At 47.3% G+C, this 19,843-nt stretch overlaps 1 protein-coding gene across 1 annotated transcript in view; it reads right to left on the reverse strand.

The window, feature by feature from the left end:
* Window positions 1–3,478: 3,478 nt before the first annotated feature.
* GPRC5B (G protein-coupled receptor class C group 5 member B) overlaps window positions 3,479–19,843 on the reverse strand; it is a 19,659-nt gene continuing 3,294 nt past the window's right edge. Inside the window, exons 2-4 of the mRNA XM_077773342.1 lie at window positions 15,618–16,636; window positions 6,361–6,492; window positions 3,479–5,022 (exon numbers count right to left, since the gene is read on the reverse strand). Coding sequence (XP_077629468.1) covers window positions 4,978–5,022; window positions 6,361–6,492; window positions 15,618–16,636 — 1,196 coding nt within the window. The 3' untranslated portion in view covers window positions 3,479–4,977. The remainder of the gene's footprint in view (window positions 5,023–6,360; window positions 6,493–15,617; window positions 16,637–19,843) is intronic.

Genomic DNA, 19,843 nt, shown 5'->3' on the forward strand with positions numbered 1-19,843 from the left:
TACTGGGACAAGTAGTGCCATCCTGTGTTCTGTGAACTTTCCTGTTTGGCCGATGCCGGAAATCCCCCAGATCACATTCTTTTCCAGACCGTGAAAGACTAGAAAAGATTCTCTTCTGACCTTGTATTCACCCCAGTGTAATCCTGGGTTTTTAATTTGGGGCAGGTGGGGGGAGCAAGGTGAGTGGTGACAGACTGGGCTGAGTCAAGAGCCTGGAATCTGTCATCATCTTTAGTAAAACTTCCTTTCTTCAGTCCGCCCCGACCTGAAAAGCACCCCTTTGACCTTCTACTGAACTAAATTAAGAATGGCCATGATGGACTTTGAAAGCATTATGCTAAGTGAAATAAGTCAGATAAAGACAAATACTGTATGATCTCATTTATATGTGGAATCTTTAAAATCCCAAACAAACAAACAAAAAAGGAACAAACTCACAGGAAAAGAGATCAGACTTGTGGTTACCAGGGACAATACAAACCTCCAGTTATAGGGTAAATCAGAACTAGGGATGTAAATGTACACATGATGACTATAGGTAACACTGCTGTGTCGTTAAGAGAGTAGATCCCAAGAATTCCATCGCAAGAATTTTTTTTCGCTTTTTTTTTTCTTTTCTATTTATGGAGGACAGATGTTAACTGAACCAACTGAGGTAACCATTTCACCATCTATGTAAATCAAATCATCATGCTGTATGCCTTCAACTTATACAGTGGTATATGTCAACTCTTTTTCAATATAACCGGGGGAAGAAAGAATGGCCATGAACATTGCATGGTTTTGAAACTTCAGGTTCTGTCCCTGGAGCACAATGGCCCTGTGTCCTTCCCCAGTGGACGGTGGCCCCGTGGTGCCAGAATCATAGCAGGTGCTCAGTGGGTTTTGGTGTCATTGACTCCACACATCAAAGTTTGCCGTTTTCAAAGTGACAAGTCTGTCTAGATTATGCAAATCGATCCTGACTTTCTCTTTCATTTCTTTGCAGTGAATTGCAAAATGGAGGATGAGGAGAAGGCGTGAGCTAAGACTCTACCACCTTGTTAGCCACTGGTGGGATCTTTTCCCTTCGGAGCCTCAGTGACCCTCTGTGAGGAAAATGTATGAGTTATGCTTCCCCTCTGTTAGCTTTCTTAATGACCACATTTGGTACATGTGAATACAGAATCTTTTCTGCAGAAGATAGCATTTGTGGCACACACGCTTTAGTGCATATAGTTTATCCTATGAGAATACTGATCTTAACTTTCTGCAATATCGCCAATTTTATTCTTTTATCCGTATTATTTCTTCAATGTTTCAGGTGTATTCTTCTGCACCAGCCACCACTAAAACAGTACAATGAACTCTGGTTCCAAGAGATGTTGAAGTGCTTTAGTTACCAGTTTCCCACTCTGGGCTGCCTTTGCAAAAATCGCTATTTAAATTTAAGTCCCAAAGCTCTTGTAGTGGGTTCTAAGTTGATCTGGTTTTAAGTTATTCATTTCATAAAAAAGGCATACTGCCCTTCAATCATTTCCAAAGGAGACTGACTCTGAACTCTGATTGTAGATCCAACAAGGTGAGACACTTAAAGCCAGACAACAGTAACAAAAGATGTTTGTTGTCAAGTCCCCAAAATATTTTAGGAAAGTTCTTCATTTGATGGGTAAGCTAACGTACTACCCTCATTTGTTCTGGGGTTTGCTGTTAACCAGGATTCCAGGATTCCCCCATTCAAAAGGCCATAGTTAGCCTCTAGGCAGATCCAAAAGAAAGCCTAGTGATTCTACTGAGTTGTTTTGACAAGCTACCACACATCTTAAGTAAATAGTAAAGCCTTTATTTTTGTGTTAAGAACAGCATTTTGAAAATAAAACCTATCTGCCCATGCTTTACAACCTTTAAGTTTGTAATATTTATATACAGTCATTTATGGTACACATTGATTGTCTTGAAATTTCTTTAACGATTTTTTTTTAATAAGTATGCAACAGTCAGCCAGGGGAGGATAAAGGTACATTATAAAACACACATTAATACATTTAATAAATATATATTATCTATCAAAATCGAGCCATAGCTCTTTATCAATTAATAAAAAGCACCTGCTGAGAACTCCTGTAAGCTGGTATAATCATTGCATCATTGGATTATAAAAGCCACAACGCTCCCTTTCGGTTTGGGGTTTAACTCAGCATTGGCCAACCTAGATCACCCCGAGCTGACACCCCTTCAGTGGGCCCTGACACAGTCTGCGCTCAAAGCACTGGATCCCCAGAACTTCCCCATCTGTCAGTTCTCTGCACGGATTCCCTCACTCCCCACCCTCCATATCAAGTGGAGAAATCCAGGATAGAATGACCATTTTCTATTAAAAAGGGTGACAAAAGTGGCTGTTATAGTCCCAAAGTGATTTTAATAACCGGACACAGAAAGACTTGTGCTTACAATTAGGTATTTTGATCACAGATGCTCTCCTTCCAGGTTATTTTCCCTCAACAAGTGTTGTTTACATAAACAGATCTTAAACAGAGGTGCTGTTTGATTTCATATTTAAACTTTGCTCCATGGGGGCAACTGGTGGCCACGGTCTCTTGAAGAAGTCTCTCTGTGCCCTTCAGGTGGAGTCAACAGAAAAGACGGACACCCGTCCTCTGCTCTCTGCCCTCACTCCCTGTCTCTGCCCCGTTGGGAGGGCATCCAGCCCACTCTCAACCTTGAAGCTAAAATAAGACAAAACCCAGAAGCGCAATAACGTATCAGAGATTTAAAAAGAAAGGAGGGAAAAACAAGTCTTATCAAGTGAGGTTTCCGGTGGCTCAAAGCTGGTTCCATTTTCATGTTGGTGAAACATTACTTTCCCCTTGTAGCCATCTGTGCTGCGCTCACCTTATACGCCTGGACCACCAAGAACTGAGAGGGGAAACGCTCAGGTGAATTGCTCCCTTCTGCAAGGGAGGGGGGGGCTCTTGCAGACGGAATCACTGATGGGATCAGAGAGCTCCAAAGGACTCCAGAGAGCGGGGGTAAGCAACCATTTCCTGGCACAAGAATGTGTAATGCTGTCGTTTTTCACCGGACTGGACCGAGGTGTTTGGAGATTTCTGTATTCTCAGAATCCTGGGAACGCATGCAACCGCCCCCATCCCCACCCCAGGTCCTAGCTTCTTTCCCTCCCTCCCCTCCCCAGTACTGCAGGTTTCCAGTCCTCCAGTGATGCTCCTCTGAGAGAGGATTGGAATCTAAGTCTCTAGAAGCAAGCACATGCTCTGGGCTGGGGTGGGGCTGTTTCCCAAAGGTCAGGTATGGGTGGCATTCTGGTGCCGTGCTCTTCCCTCCCCATGCATGGCAACTCAAGGAAGTGTGCTAGCCGGAAGGAAAACTCGAGGTTGGCCGCATAGGAGAGGCCAAATTGGCCTTGTTTACCCCATTGCTCTGCAAGGTTGCAGGGGGGAGGGGGACTTGGCAAGGACGGGACACAGCAGAGACTAGGGCCTTGAGAAAAATCAGGTTTATTAAAACAGCTCAGACATAGTGGCTTATGAAGAGGTCAGTTCCCCCCACCCCCCAACACTAACCTTTTTCATTTTCTTTAAAGGTTAAAGGCTTATGGGTTGTTTTATAGAAAAAGCAACATAGTCATTAGCATAGATGTCAAAGGGCTCACCCTCACTTATACATTTCATGCCATCAGGTTAAAACTGTTTGCTTTGAATCACTGCTAGTGATTATGCTGGCCAAACAGTGCAGAGAACATGGGGCTTTTTAATGACCTAGATGTTCGAAATGCCAAATAACAAAGGAATGAGTTGCTTAGGACGGATGGAAACCATGACAGAAACAATGGGCTTTAAAGAGAATCACTTTCATGAAACTTACAGAAAACCAAGTCAGAAATGTCCCGCATACCCTCCAAAGGCAGCAAGAGCCCCATCCAGTGCTCCACCCCTCCCTGGAACTTGCACTCTGTCAACGTATAAGATGGGAGAACTCACTGCACGCTAGGCAGCAGGGTGTCCTCTCTCCCCTCGGATGCCTGGCCACGCGACATCATCACGAAAAATCTGCTGTGGCACTTGCCTTCTGGCCTGGCAGCCCAGGGGCTGGAAGCTGATGGTCCATCTGAGCTTTTGAAATGAGCATGGGAATAAAAGCCTGGGAAAGGGCTCGGGTGGTGGGGAGGTGCTGGCGGTGGGGGGGGACTACTGCCCCAAGCCCGAATATGGCTACGGCTCCACCAAGGAGGGAGGTGGGCTTGTTTTCCGCCCCGGCCGTAGACCTGGAGCAAGAAGCCCATAGAGGCCACGGTGGTGGGTCACCACTTTCTAAATGTGATGGTCACTTCAACTCCCAGATAGCCTTCTCTGTGTTGGCACATGCCAGGATCCCTCCACCACAACTGGTTGGAAAGCTCACCCCGTGATTCGGTCAGGCCTCACCTTGGAATCACACCCACAACTCCTTAACTGCTCCTGACCCCCTGAAACGTGCAAACCAACAGGCAAGCTGGTGGGAAAGTCCCCATTAGTCCTCCCAACGCAAGAGTCATCTCCAAGAGGCGACCTGGGGCCCAGCACTCGCTGGGGAGGGCGATGGTGTGGGGGGGCCGCCGCGACTAACCCACACCAGCCTGGCCCACTGGCTGTGAATCTGGTTCTGTTCTACCCCCAGAGGATGAAACAGTCTGCCCAGCCACATTTTCGAGTGAGCCTAATACTATTTGCAATTAGCTTTGCTTTAGTTTGCAGGGATTGAGGTTGGTTTGGTATTACGTGTTTGTGTGTGTGTGGCAGGGGGCGAGAGGGCAGTCAGTGTTAGCTTTTCAGTTCAGCAGTGTTCACATTTACACGAAACCCCCTTGCGCAGGATTTCTACATCTCCTGGCTGTGAGGCAGCCTTGTCTGGCTACTGCTACTGATTTCTCCCTCAAGAAAGACACAGCCAGGGAATAAAATCGGTAAGAGAGATTCTTATTCTCTGGAACTTAAAAGTCTTTCACCAGAGGTGTCTTCCAGTGTAACTTGGCGGAGCAGTTGGGATCTGGAAACAAGGATAACACAACTAAGAACTCTGTGCTTTGCAAAGTCAACATCAAAACCAGTTTGTTAACAATGTGCCAAAGAGAATTTCCCTTGCTTTCTCCTAATGGGCTGAGTAATTCCCAAGAAAAGCAGCAAGCACTGTGTGTTATATTGCTCTGTTCTTGGGAAGGCCATGTCCCTTTTTCTGTAATCACGCACCCCAAATGGAGGTTTCTCTACCGAGAAACCCACTTCTCTTTCTAAGTCTAGGGTGTTTTTATACACACTGGTCTTAAAGAGACCAGGAGGGCTTAAGAGTGACTGATGGGGCCATTTTCTGACCATATTTATCATAACACACAGGCCAAATGCTTTCGAGTCAGGCTTTTCTTGGCATCCAATAATAAAACAGCCCAATGGATGGCAGGGGGTTTTCAGAAAGCAAATCTGTGAGTCTGTCTGTCTTTGAGCCTGTTCCAAACCAGTGCAAACCAATGCCTCACATACCATTCAAAAGGCCAGGAAAACCCAAATTCCCTCCGGAGATCAAAGACCATCCCTGAGTTACATTTAAAAAAAAAAGAAAGAAAGATAGAAAAAGATAAAAAAAAAAAAAGCTCAGGTTGAGTTATGGAATTGGCACATGATATAAAGAATGGAAATCCAATTTACATGTGTAAACTGGCTTATGCGTTGTTTCTGAAAGAAGCATGTAGCTATGTTTGGAAATTAAATGTGGGAATGACAGTGTGTCTTTGGATTGCTGGAGAAACAAAATGATGTAATTCCACGGAGGCAAGATGTAAACAATGACAATTCTGCTGAAGGTCTGTTTGGCATCAGATAGTAAAACCTATTTTTGGGCTCGCAGGTGAGAAATGATAATCACTCCAATTTCTGAAGATATCTTTAAAGGAGTGGAGGTAGGGAAACCCAGTGCCCAGCTGGGGCACAGAGACAGGGGGGTTGGGGTGGGTACACTAGGTTGGATGTCAGCAAAATCCGCTAGGGTTTCACAACTATGGGCTTTTCCAGGGGAGAAAGGGGCACCTTGTGCATAATGAAAGCCAGAGAATTCCTTCGGTACAAGAGACCCAAGAAACAGGGACTTTTTAAAATGAATCCACAGACAGGTAACTAAGTATAGGTGGGTCTTCCGTGCGTGGAGAAAGGGGGTAGAGAGGGAAAGAACAATGGAAGCATTGCATGCATTCTAGCTGCAAGGGGCATCAACTTGAGCCAGTATGTTTGCAGGGCCCGTAAGCAGCCTCCACAGAGCAGTGTGTCCCGTGAAACTGCCCCCCAACACTGACTGCTCTTTAGGCTTCTGGCCAAAACATCACCTCTTGATACTTACAGTCCCTCCATTGAGCACAACAGCCATCTCGGTCGGCTGATATACGTTGCTTCTAAACGGAGCGCTGGGTCTGTTTCCCAAGCTGCCATTGCGAAATCCTGCAGTTCGNTCAAAACAAAAGTCACAAAGGGGCTTTGTTCTCTGGCTCTCTTGGAGCATGACCCATCTCAGTGGGGTTGGGAAGTTTGTAGAATCCAGGGTCAGGCTGCTGGGGTGGGGACAGGGTTTTGAGCCTCTACCAGAGCCACCCCCCACCACACACCCCCAGCCTCTGCAGGCCATGAGTGACAAGGAAGCACCTCTGCATCCTTCAAAGGTTTCCTCTCTCCCCACAAAACATCATTCATGTCAAGTTCAACATCACACCGGTCAACCCTGTTCACTGTTTCTGAATACACACAGGCGGACAACCCTAAGAACGTGGACACTGGGTACACAGTAGAGGTTGTCTTCATGGGAAAGTGACAGGGAAGGGAACAGAGGGACTCCCAAGGACCCGGGTAGGGTATTTCTAATCGGGAAAAAAGGGAGGGTGGTAGCAAAGAGGGCAGAATATGTCAGCACTTTTTAACCTCAGAAAGGTGGGGAAATGGTGTTTCTTATACGCTGTGTGCTAGTAGAGATCTAAATTTCCTTTTTTTTTTTTTTTTTTTTGTAAAGAAAGCCTCAATTACACAAAGAGACCCGGAGGGAACAGATGCCTATTGCTAAGTGGAAGCAGCCAGTCTGTAAAAGCTGCATACTGTGTGATTCCAACTCGGATATTCTGCTAAAGGCAACACTATAGAGACAATGAGAAGACTAATGATTGCCAGGGGCGTGGAAGATTGGGGGGGGGGGCAGGGAGGAACAGGTGGAGCACAAGGCATTTTTAGGGCTGGGAAACCGTTCTTTCTGATACTATAATGGTACATAGATGAGATTACCCGTTGGTCCAAATCTATAGAACTGCACAAACAAAAGATTAAGCTCTAAAATGTAAGTGGTGGACTTTAGTTAATAATAACGCATCAATTTTGATTCATCAACTGCAACAAATGTACCACTAATGCAGGCTGTTAATAATAGGGGCATGTGGGATCTCCTGCTCAATTTTTCTGTGAAACTGCGATTGCTCTAAAAAATAGTATCTTAAAAACTAATGAAGAAGGTAGAGGCACTATAAAAACAAAAGTCCATCTCAGGGGTGACACAGCATTGTCATTCTTTTCATTCTCCTTGAAGGCACTAACTTTGCTTTGCTAGGAAAAGCCTTACTTCAGAGTCTTCCCTGAAGCGAGTCACTTTTCTGGCTGAAAAGTAGCAAGAGAACTTGGGGTTTTTACACATTAGTTGAGGCAGGGACCAAAATCACCTCACCAATGTGGTGAACCTTCACAGACTGCCAGCCAGGAGCCAGGCACTGTGTAAAGTACTTTATATATTAATTTATTTAATTTTCATAGTATAATAGATACTTCTTATGTCCACTTTACATGGGGCACAGAGAAATTAAGTTACTAGCCCAAGGTCACACAGTTGGAAAGAGGCTAAACCAGCATTCAAACTACGCAGGGAATCTTTTTTTGTTTTTTTGTTTTAAGTTCATTTATTTTTGAGAGAGACAGAGACAGTGTGAGGAGGGGAGGGGCAGAGAGAAGAAGACAGAGAGAATCCCAAACAGAGCAACCAAGAGTCAGACGCTCATTTCCAGGTTGAGGCACCTAGGTGGCTCAGTCAGTTAAGTGTCCAGCTCTTGGTTTCGGCTCAAGTCATGATCTCACGGTTTGAGGGATGGAGTCCTATGCAGGGCACTGTACTGACAGCACAGAGCCTGCTTGGAATTCTCTCCCTCCCCCTCTCTCTCTGCTCCTCCCCTGCTCTCTCTCAAAATAAATAAACTTAAAAAAAAAATTGGATGCTTAACTGACTGCGCCACCCAGGACCCCCGGGAATCTGCGTTCTTAACACCATACTGGCTCCAAATGCTGTTTTTAACCATCACACTCAGTTACTTGGAAGCAATTTTTTTAAGAGGGAGAGAAAGAGAAAGAAAGAACATGAGCTAGGGAAAGTGGAAGAGGCAGGGAGGGGAGAGGGGGAGAGAGAGATAGAGGGAGAGACGGAGAGACAGACAGACATAGAGAGACAGAGAGAATCTTAAGCAGGTTCCATGCTCAGCACAGAGCCTGACATGGAGCTGGATCCCACAACCTTGGGATCATGACCTGAGTGGAAAGCAAGAGTCAGATACTCAACTGACTGAGCCACCCAGGCATCCCATAAGCAACTTGAACTTAAGTGACATGGAGGAAGGGCAGCTCAGCCCAAGCTGGACCAAAGAAACTGAGGTTGAACAAATGTTCTTAGACATTGGTACAGTTTTTGCTTTAGCGTCTCCCTCCACACTTCAAGCAGCTCATTAGATACCTTTCCCAGGGAGCAGAGAAGGGGGAGCAGGGAGCAGCATCAGGGGCCAAAGGAGATAGTTCATGGCCTCATACTAGTCTCCTAACTGATGCCTGCTGGAAGAGAGGGAAAATGAACAGTACAGATCTCCTGATAATGCAGATACCCGGCCAGCTGTGGTGGGAGAATCTGGCCCCAACACATTTTCCTCCAAGAAACAAAGGCTCGACTCTACTGGCCATCTGTGGGGTGCCTTGGCCCAAGGGCCCCTCTCTGTAGTGGTTATTTGTGGTTCTCCTCTGGTAAACATCTCTCCCATATTCTAGCCCACTGCGTGTTGGCTACGACTGCCTTCTACCCTGGCCTGAGGTTGGCATTTCAACCTGACCAATCAGGGCATCACATCTCCTCAGCCACACTCCTTGGCTCAGGGAACGACAATCAGTTCCAATCAAAGCTAACTCTGGGATTTTTGCTCAAGCATCCTGGGGGGCATGGTCCTCTTTTCCACTGGGACTCTGTGCAAGCCTAGAGTTTTGGGCTGCCATGATGCTAACAGGGCCAAAAGATGGAGAAAGACCAACTGTAGTCATCACTCACGCCTCCTTGATCTAATGATACCTGGAGGCTGATTTCCAGTACATTAGTGTTTTGTTGTTGTTATTTTGTTTTGTTTTTGCTTAAGCCAATTCAAATCAGATTTTTTTATTACTTGCAACGTCAAGTGCCCCAACACTCCACTCTGACCTTGGGTCAGCTGTGAAAGGCAAGCAGGGCTCATCCATAAGAGTGTCCCCACAGGAATCTAAGTTTACAGGCTGAATCCCAGTCTTCTCTTACCCAGACGTTTAAAGTGAGGCTAGATTGGTCCTCCCTCAAAGCTGATTCAGGACCTTCTACCAGGAAGCTAAAGTCAGAGTTTAAATCACCCTTTATCCTAATGAGATCTGAGAGCCCAAATCCCCTAGAAAGAGCACTTTCTTTATTGCTCCTTTGAAAGGTGAACATTTAATATGCCTTGTTAACACTTTCCCAGATGTGATCTGAGGTGCTACATCCTTCAGTGCATTTTAATCTTTTATCACATACCTCATGCCTTGTTGATACTTATTAATAAGTGGGAGGCTGATGAAGTGGTATTTGCCTGGGGTCTCATTCTGGGGATGGAAATATGGCAGCAGAGGGCACTGGGGCTTGACTCTCAAGGAAGGAGAGCCCAAAAGGCTGGCTGGCTAAAATGCAAAAGAAACAGGGCCAACCATAGCTCCTGGGCAAGGCCGTTTGTGGGGGGTGGTTCCTGAAAATACAAGCTGGCTGAGGTCAGCACTAAAGACGACAACAGCTGTTCTCACGGCGACAAGGAGGCATGCCCAGATGTTCCCAGCCAGCAAAGCAAGGGTCTCTAGAACAAAGGCAATCCTAGTCAGGACTCCAATTTAGTCTATATGAGCTTTGCCTGGGGCCCCCCCGCCTGGTCCCATTGGTCCCAGGTGAATTCTGGTGGAAGCATATTTGGGATGATCCAAAACAGGGCTATTAAAACTATGTCTGATAACATCCAAGGTTGGGGAAGAAATGAGGAAACGAGAATGGGGCTCTCAAAGAGTTATTAAGCTGGGGGAGGGGGGAGACAGTAAATCAGTTTAACTTCTGGGGAACCATCTGGCAATATATATCAAGATTTAAAGGTGTAGACTCTTTTAAGAATGTCTAGGAATGGGGCACCTGGGTGGCTCAGTCAGTTAAGCGTCCGACTTTGGCTCAGGTCATGATCTCATGATTTGTGGGTTCGAGCCCCGCATCAGGCTCTGTGCTGACAGCTAGCTCAGAGCCTGGAGCCTACTTCAGATTCTGTGTCTCCCTCTCTCTCTGACCCTCCCCTGCTCACACTGTCTCCCTCTCTCTCTCTCTCTCTCAGAAATAAATAGAAAAATTTAAAAAAAAAAAAAAAAAGAATGTCTAAGAATTTTAAAAAAATTTTTTTAATGTTTTATTTATTTCTGAGAAGGAGAGAAACAGCATGAGCAGGGGAGGGTCAGAGAGAGAGGGAGATACAGAATTTGAAGGAGGCTCCAGGCTCTGAGCTGGCTATCAGCACAGAGGCCAACACAGGGCTCGAACCCACGAAGCATGAGATCATGACCTGAGCCGAAGTTGGACGCTTAACTGACTGAGCCACCCAGGCGGCCCTAGGAATTTTTCTTTTAAGAAGTTAATTGGTCAAGGGCACAGAGATGAATGTTCACTATAGCACTGCTTATATGGAAAGCCAGAAACAAGTGGAATTTGCACCAGCTGAGGATCAGAAAAGTAAATGACTGTGCCTAATGGAAAGCTCAACATCATGAAAAGGATTCTATAGCTCTCCAGTCACTGGCCTGGAAGGGCCTCCGTCCATGATACAATGCTGATTTAAGCAAGCACACTGTACAACACTGCATACATTGGTGGCTACATCTGCGAATCACTGGGAGAGTTTAAAAAACCTAAGCCCAGGGGCAGCTGGGTAGCTCAGTTGGTTAAGTCTGACTTTGGCTCAGGCCATGATCTCATGGTTCATAGGTTCGAGCCCTGCGTCGGGCTCTGTGCTGACAGCCAGCTCAGAGCCTGGTGCCTGTTTCAGACTCTGTGTCTCCCTCTCTCTCTGACCCTCCACTGCTCACACTGTCTCTATCACTCTCTCAAAAATAAATAAAACACTGAAAAAATTTAAAAACAAAAAAAACCCTAAACCTAAACAGACTTATCCAGTCAGAACAAGGGGGCAGGCACTGGTCATTTTTTTGAGCTGTCCAAGTGATTCTAATGTAGAGCTAGGTTAAGAACTGCTCTATGGCCTTGTCGTGTGTGTGTGTGTGTGTGTGTGTGTGTGTTTGTGGAGCCTTGAGAAAGAGAGTGGGAGAGAGAGGGAGGGAGAGAGAGAGACTATGTGTGCTCACTGAGCAATGTCTGGCAAGATGGGAGCAAAGAGCAGCAGCTGCCTTTGGGCAATGGGATTTTGAACAATTTTTGTTATTTTTACTTACTGAAACTTCTACGTAATTATTATTTTTTGTCATTGAAAGGGAATAATATAGCTGTTTTGTTTTGGAAAAGAAGGGATAGAAAGACAACTTACTTGACTTTAGAATGTGTCAGAGAGTGAAATAGAGGGGAGTGTGACCATACCCCTAGGCCCCCCATCACCCAGAGTACCAGCCATGATACTGCTGGTACCACCCTGGGTCCCAGAACCTTTGTCCCTGGATCTTATGTACATATGAAGTACTGGCTGCATTTTCACAAGAAAAGATGCATATAGTAGAAAACCAACATGCCCCCTCTTCCCTGCTGTGACAGTGTGAGCTTGGACAAGTTGCCTGATACCCCTGGAACTCAGTTTCCTTCTCTATAAAATTAGACTGATAAACCCTGTCTCCTCGAGGCACAAAGTCCTGGCACATCTGTGACATAAGGGCCACTCAAATGCTTTGATAAGAGAGGAGTATTCTATTTTTTTAATATTTATTATTTATTTGTTTTAAGAGAGCAAGTGTGAGTGGGGGAGGGGCAGAGGGAAAGACAGAGAGAATCTTAATCAGGCTCCATGCTCAGCACAGCTTGACATGGGGCTCAATGATTTCATGACTGTGAGATCATGGCCTGAATTGACTTAAGAGTCGGATGCTTAACCATCTGAGGCACTGAGGTGCCCCAAGGGATGAGTAATTCTGTGGTAAACTAATCAAGCATGTGGACTCTGGATCCAGCTTGTGTGGGCTCAAACCTGGCTCTGCCTCTTAAGCAAGATGTATAGCCTTTCTGTGCCTCAGTTTCCTATCTGCAAAATGGACCTCAATGAGTTATTATAGGGATTAAATGAGATTAGCCACTCAAATGCTCAGGATGGTCCTTGGTCCATGGTAAACACCAACTAAGGTTAAATAGTCTTACTTTTGAAGACCCCAATACTTGGGTAGTTCTAGCATCTCCATTTATTGCAAGTAAACTAGACTATCAGGTTCAAGAACACTAAATCTTAACCTTCTGGGCTTCACAGACAGCTTTGAGAATCTGACAAGGTTACAGACAAAATTACCCCAATGAATGTACAAAAATGTACATCCATTTCAGGAGTTCTTACTACTTCTGAGGTCCAAGGAGAGTCCATGGGTCTCATATAAAGAAGATCCTGTTCCAGGAGGAGCCAGGGAAGAGGGGGCTCCACCAGAACCCCAGGAATTAGCCAGGCTCCTGACCTCTGCTCATCACATTCGCTGGAGGGCCCTCTAAGCTCCCACTGATGATCCCCATCCTGACTCCTGTCTTTTCCTCCAGCGCCACCAGAGCTGACACTTATTCCTGCTAAATCCTTTGACAAACATGGGCTTGCTGGCCTGGGGCTTACTAGGAAGAATGAAACAGCTCTGATAAATACTACACCAGGGTTTCCAGCCCTGTCCACATTTGGGGCCACTGATGTTCCTTCCTGTGGGTCTGGACAGGATTTGGGAGTACACAGGAAGCTGGGCACATCCAGGTGTGGAGGAGGGCTCTGGGTGGACCTGGAGGATCTGATGGCTCGATGTGCTTCCCCCTGCCTACAGGCGACAGGCAGGCTGCACTCAGCACTCAACCCAACAATGTTGAGTCTGCAATATGACTGGGTGGTGAACATTGCCCAGGTGCCTGGTGAGCATCACTGAAAAGGGGACCATGACCATCTGGAATGGGCCATCTCCTAGCTGTATGTCCTTGGGCAAGTCACTGAACCTCTTAGGGTCTCCATCTATTCATCTGTAAAACAGAGATAGTAATGGGAACTATCTCACTGGGTATAGGTGAGAGCTGAAGAGAAAATGGAGGTTAAGGCCTTAGCATAGTGCCTGGCAGAGTGAATGCTTAATAAACAGTGACTATACTAGGTAACAATTACTACTGTTGCTGCTACTACTACTATTAATGCTATTATTATTGTAGCCCCTAATAAATCTTCAGGTAACTGAGAAAAGGCTATTTTATTTAATCTCAAGTGCTGGGAACCTACCCAAATCACTTGAAGTAATGATTCTAAAGATACTTCTGAAGCATCTACAACAGGGGCTCTGAGTGCCTGCATCACAACCTCTAGGTCCACCTCTGAATCCCGCTGCACTGCTGGTGGACAGTCCTGGGTACCCAGACAGCCTCCACCTCTACTGCCCACCAAATCTCTGCCTTTGTGCCTCAGAAGCCAACAAACTTCTGTAGCTGGAGTAATGGCAGATGTAGCTATGGGAGTAGGAGACAGAGGACACACATGAGGGTGGGCGATGGAGGAATCGGTGGCAGATGCTACAGACTCCTGATTTCAAAGATCAAGTCTGAGGCTCGTTCTACACGAATCCCTGGCAGGACCGAGACCCAGCTGCCCACAGCAGTAACCAACACACTGATACACTTGTTTGGGCATTTCTGCCTTCTCGGTCTCGTTATCTTTCCCTCTCCCTTGCAAGGGACACCTCCCAGGTAAGCCAGCACCCGAGTCATAGGCTCTGCTTTCAGGGGAACCCAGCCAAGACACACATCCAGCATGCCAGGTCCTGGGGGAGACCCTCAGCATGTGACACTCAGTGTGTTACTTTTCACAACAGCTCTAGAGATACATTCCCTTTGTCTGTATTTTACAGATGAGAAAAACGGAGATTCAGAGAGGTAAAGCAATTTGCTCAAAGCCACACATCTAGGAAGTACAAAGGCTGGATTTGAATCCAGACATCTGACTCCAGAGCCCAATCCATATACTCCTGATGAGGAAAGTGGGGAGGAGACACAAGTATTGCTCCCAATATCCCCTGCATCCATCTAGCACTTGGACTACAAACTCAAACACTTCCAGGTAGCCAAAGAACTAATGTTAATACGTTATAGCCACTCAGTCAGGAGCAATAGCAGGTGGCGGGGAGTGTGGTAAACACAAAGTGGATCCCCATGTAAAGGAACAGCCACTTGGGCTGCCTCCATAATTTGACTATTGTAAATAATAATGCAATAAACATAGGGGTGCATATATCCGTTTGAATTAGTGTTTTCATACTCTTTGGGTAAATAGCCAGGAGTGTAATTACTGGATCATTGGGTAGTTCTATTTTTAATTTTTTGAGGAATCTCCATACTTGTCTTCCACAGTGGCAGCCCAAGTGTCCATCAATAGATGAATGTATAAAGAACGTGTGGTGTATATACAATGCAATATTACTCAGCCATAAAAAAGAATTAAATCTTGCCATTTGTAACAACATGGGTGGATCCAGAGAGTGTAATGCTAAGTCAGAGAAACATGTAATACTGGATGATTTCTCTCATAAGTAGAATTTAAGAAACAAAACAAACAAAGGGAAAAACAAAGAGACATACCAAAAAAACAGACTCTTAACTATAGAGAACAGTTACNAGCACTGAGCAACGTATGGAGCTGCTGAATCATTATATTGTGCACCTGAAACTAATATAACACTGCACCTTAACGACACTGTAATTAAAATTTAAAAAAATAAAAAATAAAAAAAGGAGCAGCCACAACTCTTGAGAGGGAGGGCCTTCCAGCACACACGGGGCCATCAGCTCCAGACAATTGTTGCCAGGTGGGAATGTCAACCCAGCATTGCCAGAGCTGACTTTTCAAAAGAGAAGAGAAACCTGGGTTTTTATATTTAAATGAGGTGGCAATTGATAGGAAAACATGCTAAGTAAAAACCCATCTTTGGGCCACTTATAGTACAGGGGCCAGTTTGTGGGCTCCCATCTGCCAGGACTGCCCCTGGCACCACCCATCCCCCACTAGAGAGAAAGAAGGGAGTCCTTTTGGGGCAAACGGCCCCAGAGCCCCAGCCCAACGGAGTGACGATCACTTTACCTGCGTTGTGTTCGTCCATCGAGAAGGCCTTGTTCTCCATGTAGGTCCGCGGCAGCTGCACGTCTTCCTCAAACGCCGTCTCCCGCATCCTCGGCTGCGACGTGTCGAAGTAGTTGGGTGTGTTCTCCTGCGGGGCCGGCAGAATGGTGCAGTGGATTTCAGGGATGGCATGGAAGATGACGAAGACCCAGCCGCTGGCCACCAGTGTGATGGCCAAAGTGGGGTCGCCCCAGGCGTCTCCGTGCCGCAGCTCAGCGTTGCCAAAGAGGTACATGGTCATCCAGGCCACCCAGATGAGCACAGAGAGGAAGGCGGTGACCAGGATGCAGGCCCCGTTCTGCTTCCACTTCTTGAACTTGCCGCACAGCGTGAAGAGCGCCAGCCCCAGGGCGGCCACAAGCAGTACCATGTCGTAGATGAGGGCCATCACGAAGTCCATGGGCTCGTAGGCACAGGCGGGCTTCGCGTCGCGCAACACGGTCAGCACCAGCCACTCGATGGCGATGATGACCTGCACTAGCATCAGGCACAGCGCCACGCCCACCAGCTGCCAGCCGGACGGGCTCTTGCCGTGGCGCACCAGCCTCCGCACGCGCCACGCCTGGCTCAGCAGGCAGGAAAAGCAGAGCGCAAAGAGGACGCCCCAGAGGAACCTGCGCACCGAGCAGATAGTCTCGTCCTCCCGGATGATGAAGGCGAACGTCAGCCCGAAGAGGCCCAGGGTCCCCAGGAGGAAGAGGAAATGGAGGCCCACGGGGTCCTTCTTCTCCTTGTCCTTGATAAATGGCAGCCGCACCAGCAGGATGAGCATCAGGAGCAGCGTGATCAGGGCGCCCGCCCCGGCCACCGCCTCCACCACGATGCCCCAGATGGTGTCCAGGTCGCAAAGGGACACGTACTGAGGGAGGAGATCCAGTCCGCAGCCCCGGGAAGTGCTTGCGTTCTCAGAGGCCCCGGAGGCGATCACGAAGAGCAGGAGGAAGGCGAGCACGTGGTGGGTTCTCATCTTTCTCTCTGACACCAGAAACGTCCGGAATATTGAGGATGGGGGAGAAAAAGTTTAGAGGGAGAAAAAGACCAATTCATTGTCAGATTCCCACTTTCCTGACTTCTTTTTAAGACCCACCTCTTAAACCTGCTAGCCCGTAAGTTACCTCTGACAGGACAGAAAAAGGCACCCCTTTCTCCAGACAGCACAGCCCCTGGGGTGGGGGTGGGGTGCAGGACCTAGATTTCAGCTCCCATCTGCCGCCTTGGTCCGGCGCAGTGAACAATCATGAATCATCACTGCTAGTGGTTGGAGAAGAGGGTGAGAGAGAGATTCACTCTCTCTGTATACTCTTTTGTATTCTTTGATTTTTATATTCTGTGCTGTGTCTGACCTCTTCAAAAATGAGGGAATGAAAACAAAACTTTAAACAGACAGCCATGAGACTAACACTGTGCTGAGAATGGTATGCACTGCCTCCTTTCACTCTCTCAATGGTAACGGCTAGTATTTACCCATGACTTTACCCACTTGAAGCCAGGCACTAGGCACATCCAGTCTTACCCTGGTGACAAAACAGTGTCTCCGAGAGGTTAGGACACTCGCCCAAGCTCCTAGAAGCATGCCCTCATTTCAAACATAGCATATCCAAAATGAACTATCTTCCTGGTTTCCCCCTCTCCCTCTCCCCTCAGACCTCCCCCAAAGATCTCCAGAGATCCCATCCTCACTGCACCTCCGTCCGTCTCTCCCCAGGTGCCTGCAGGATCCCCCTTGGTGCTTTTTCTGGACTCCACACAGCAGCCACGGCAAATGGGCTTAACCCAAGTCCCATCTTGCCCCTCCTGCTCCTTCTGCTTAAACACTCCTGACCCCTTTGAGTGGAAAATCGCCCCCCTATCTCCCTGCCCATGTCACCCTCTGAGACCTTGGCCAAGGTCACAGCCCCATCTCTCTTCACCAGAGCCTCTTGTCTATTTCTCTCTTTGCTCTAATCATCTCTGTATTTTCCCCCCTTGCCTGTGTGTTTCTCTCATTCTCTTTTTCCTCTTTTCCCTGCCTTTCTCCACTGCAAGATGCCGGAGCACAGGGACACTGCCTAGATCATCAGGGTAGACCAGGGTTTCTCAACCTTGGGATCCCTGACACTCTGGGTCTGACCATTCTTTGCTGTGAGGGCTCTCCTGTGCATCGTAGGATATTCAGCAGCACCCTTAGCTTCTATCCACCGGATCCCCATAGCACACCCAGTCCCCCAACTGTGACAACCCCAAAATCTTCTGATGCTGCCAAATGTCCCCTGTGGGGGTGGGGATGCAAAATCGCCATGATGAACCCACTGGTGTAGACTGAAGCACTAGCACACAGTGTGGCACAAAGTAGATGCTTAGTAAATGTTGAATGAACGACAGACTTATTCACTAGGACTCTTTCCTCTACCCCACTGCCACCAGCTCTTGCTTTTGGAGGGAACCTGGCCTTCAGAAAGTCATGACCTACACAGCTCTGCTCTCATGGTCATTTCCAGGGTGCCCAGGCTGGACCTACTGCCTTAGCTGCACAGGAGTGAGGCTGTAACCAGCCACCTCCAGATAGCTCCGCTCATCCCTGGGGCTTCCTTAAGTAAATGCAGCATCGACCATCTCTCTCTCTCTCTCTCTCTCTGCTCCTTTACAGGATCCCATGTGCAGCACTGATCCTGTCTTGGCCGTGAAGCCATTGACTGGGATAAATTATTGATGACACTGAATGAGTAGCCTGGTGCTATAGGGATCATCACCTCTGCCTATAGATGAGAGAAGGCAGGCCCAGAGCAGAAGGCATCTGGCAAGAGATCCTTCTTAAACATGCATCCCAGCATCCCACTCAAGCAATTTAGGGGTGAGGATGCACGCCCGGGGTTGGCAGTCAGAGTCATGGTCCGGCCACTATTCATCCAGCCAGTTAACTTCCCTTTTTTGTATTAAGCCAGTTTGAGCTGGGTTTGTGTTACTTGCCAACAAAGAAGTTCTATGATTCCTCCCACATCACGTAGCCTCCTTCTTCCAGGATGTCCTCCCTCCCCAGCATCTAGGCATGTGGATGCAACCAATGGCAGCCAGAAGTTTTAGTGCAATCCAGCTGCCTTAAGTGGATTGTTATCATTGTCAAGGGTGCCCATGAGGGGACAGCCACCCCACTCTACAGAACAATGTCTAGGATGTCCAGGAGGGCCACACTCTGCCTCAGAATGAAGCAGACTCTGGCTCAAGTAGGATCTCTGGGGGATTCAGAATTACCCTCCAGAGTTTTCATTTCTGCCATAGTGACAACGACAAGAACTAACGCATAGTGCTTGCAATACCATAGGCACAGTCTTATGAACTTCACATTTGGTAATGACTTGCAATCTACACAATGACACTACACGGCAAAGTACTATTGTTATTTCCATTTTACAGGAAATAAAACATGGAGTTCAGCTGGCTTGTTTGAGGTCACACAGCTAGAAAGTGGTGGAGCCAGGAGGCAAACAATTGTACTATTGTTACTTGGGCTTCTCACTACAGACCGGGGCTCTAGAAATGTCACCTTGTGAGCGAGCCCTGTGCTGGCCCGTCTATCTAAATTAGGTCTTTCCTGCCCCCACTAAGCTCTATGCCAGTGCTTTTGATTTTCATCTTTGTAGCATGTGTCACAATTTCCAAATATTTTATTACCCTTTTGTTCTGTTCCCCGCTCTCCCATGTCCAAGCCCTTGTCTGTCATTCTGCACAGACGCTCTAGTACTCGGCACATGGGCAGGACTCACAACCCAGCTGCTGAACAAATGAATGGACAAATATGGTCTCAAACGGGGGCACCTGGGTGGCTCATTCGGTTGAGCGTCCATGACCTGTTCGGCTCAGGTCATGATCTCACGGCTCAAGGGTTCGAGCCCTGCGTCAGGCTCTGTGCTGACAGTTCAGAGCCTGGAGCCTGCTTCAGATTCTGTGTGTCTCTCTTTCTCTCTGCCCCTCCCTTGTGTCTCTCAAAAATAAATAAACATTAAAAAAGTTTTTAAATAGATGGTCTCAAACCCTCATGTGACCCCAGTCATTGCAGTCTTACAGAGGAAAGAACTGATGGTCTGAAAGGGTTAAGTCAAAGTTTGATCCTCAGCCTGCCAGCAGTTGTTGCCTGGGAGCTTGCTAGAAACGCAGAACCGCACAGGAGGGTGGGCCGAGCCCCCTGTGTTTCAACAAGCCCTCGCC

Source organism: Crocuta crocuta, unplaced genomic scaffold (assembly GCF_008692635.1).
Source record: "Crocuta crocuta isolate KB4526 unplaced genomic scaffold, BGI_CrCroc_1.0 scaffold16, whole genome shotgun sequence".
Lineage (NCBI taxonomy): Eukaryota > Metazoa > Chordata > Mammalia > Carnivora > Hyaenidae > Crocuta > Crocuta crocuta.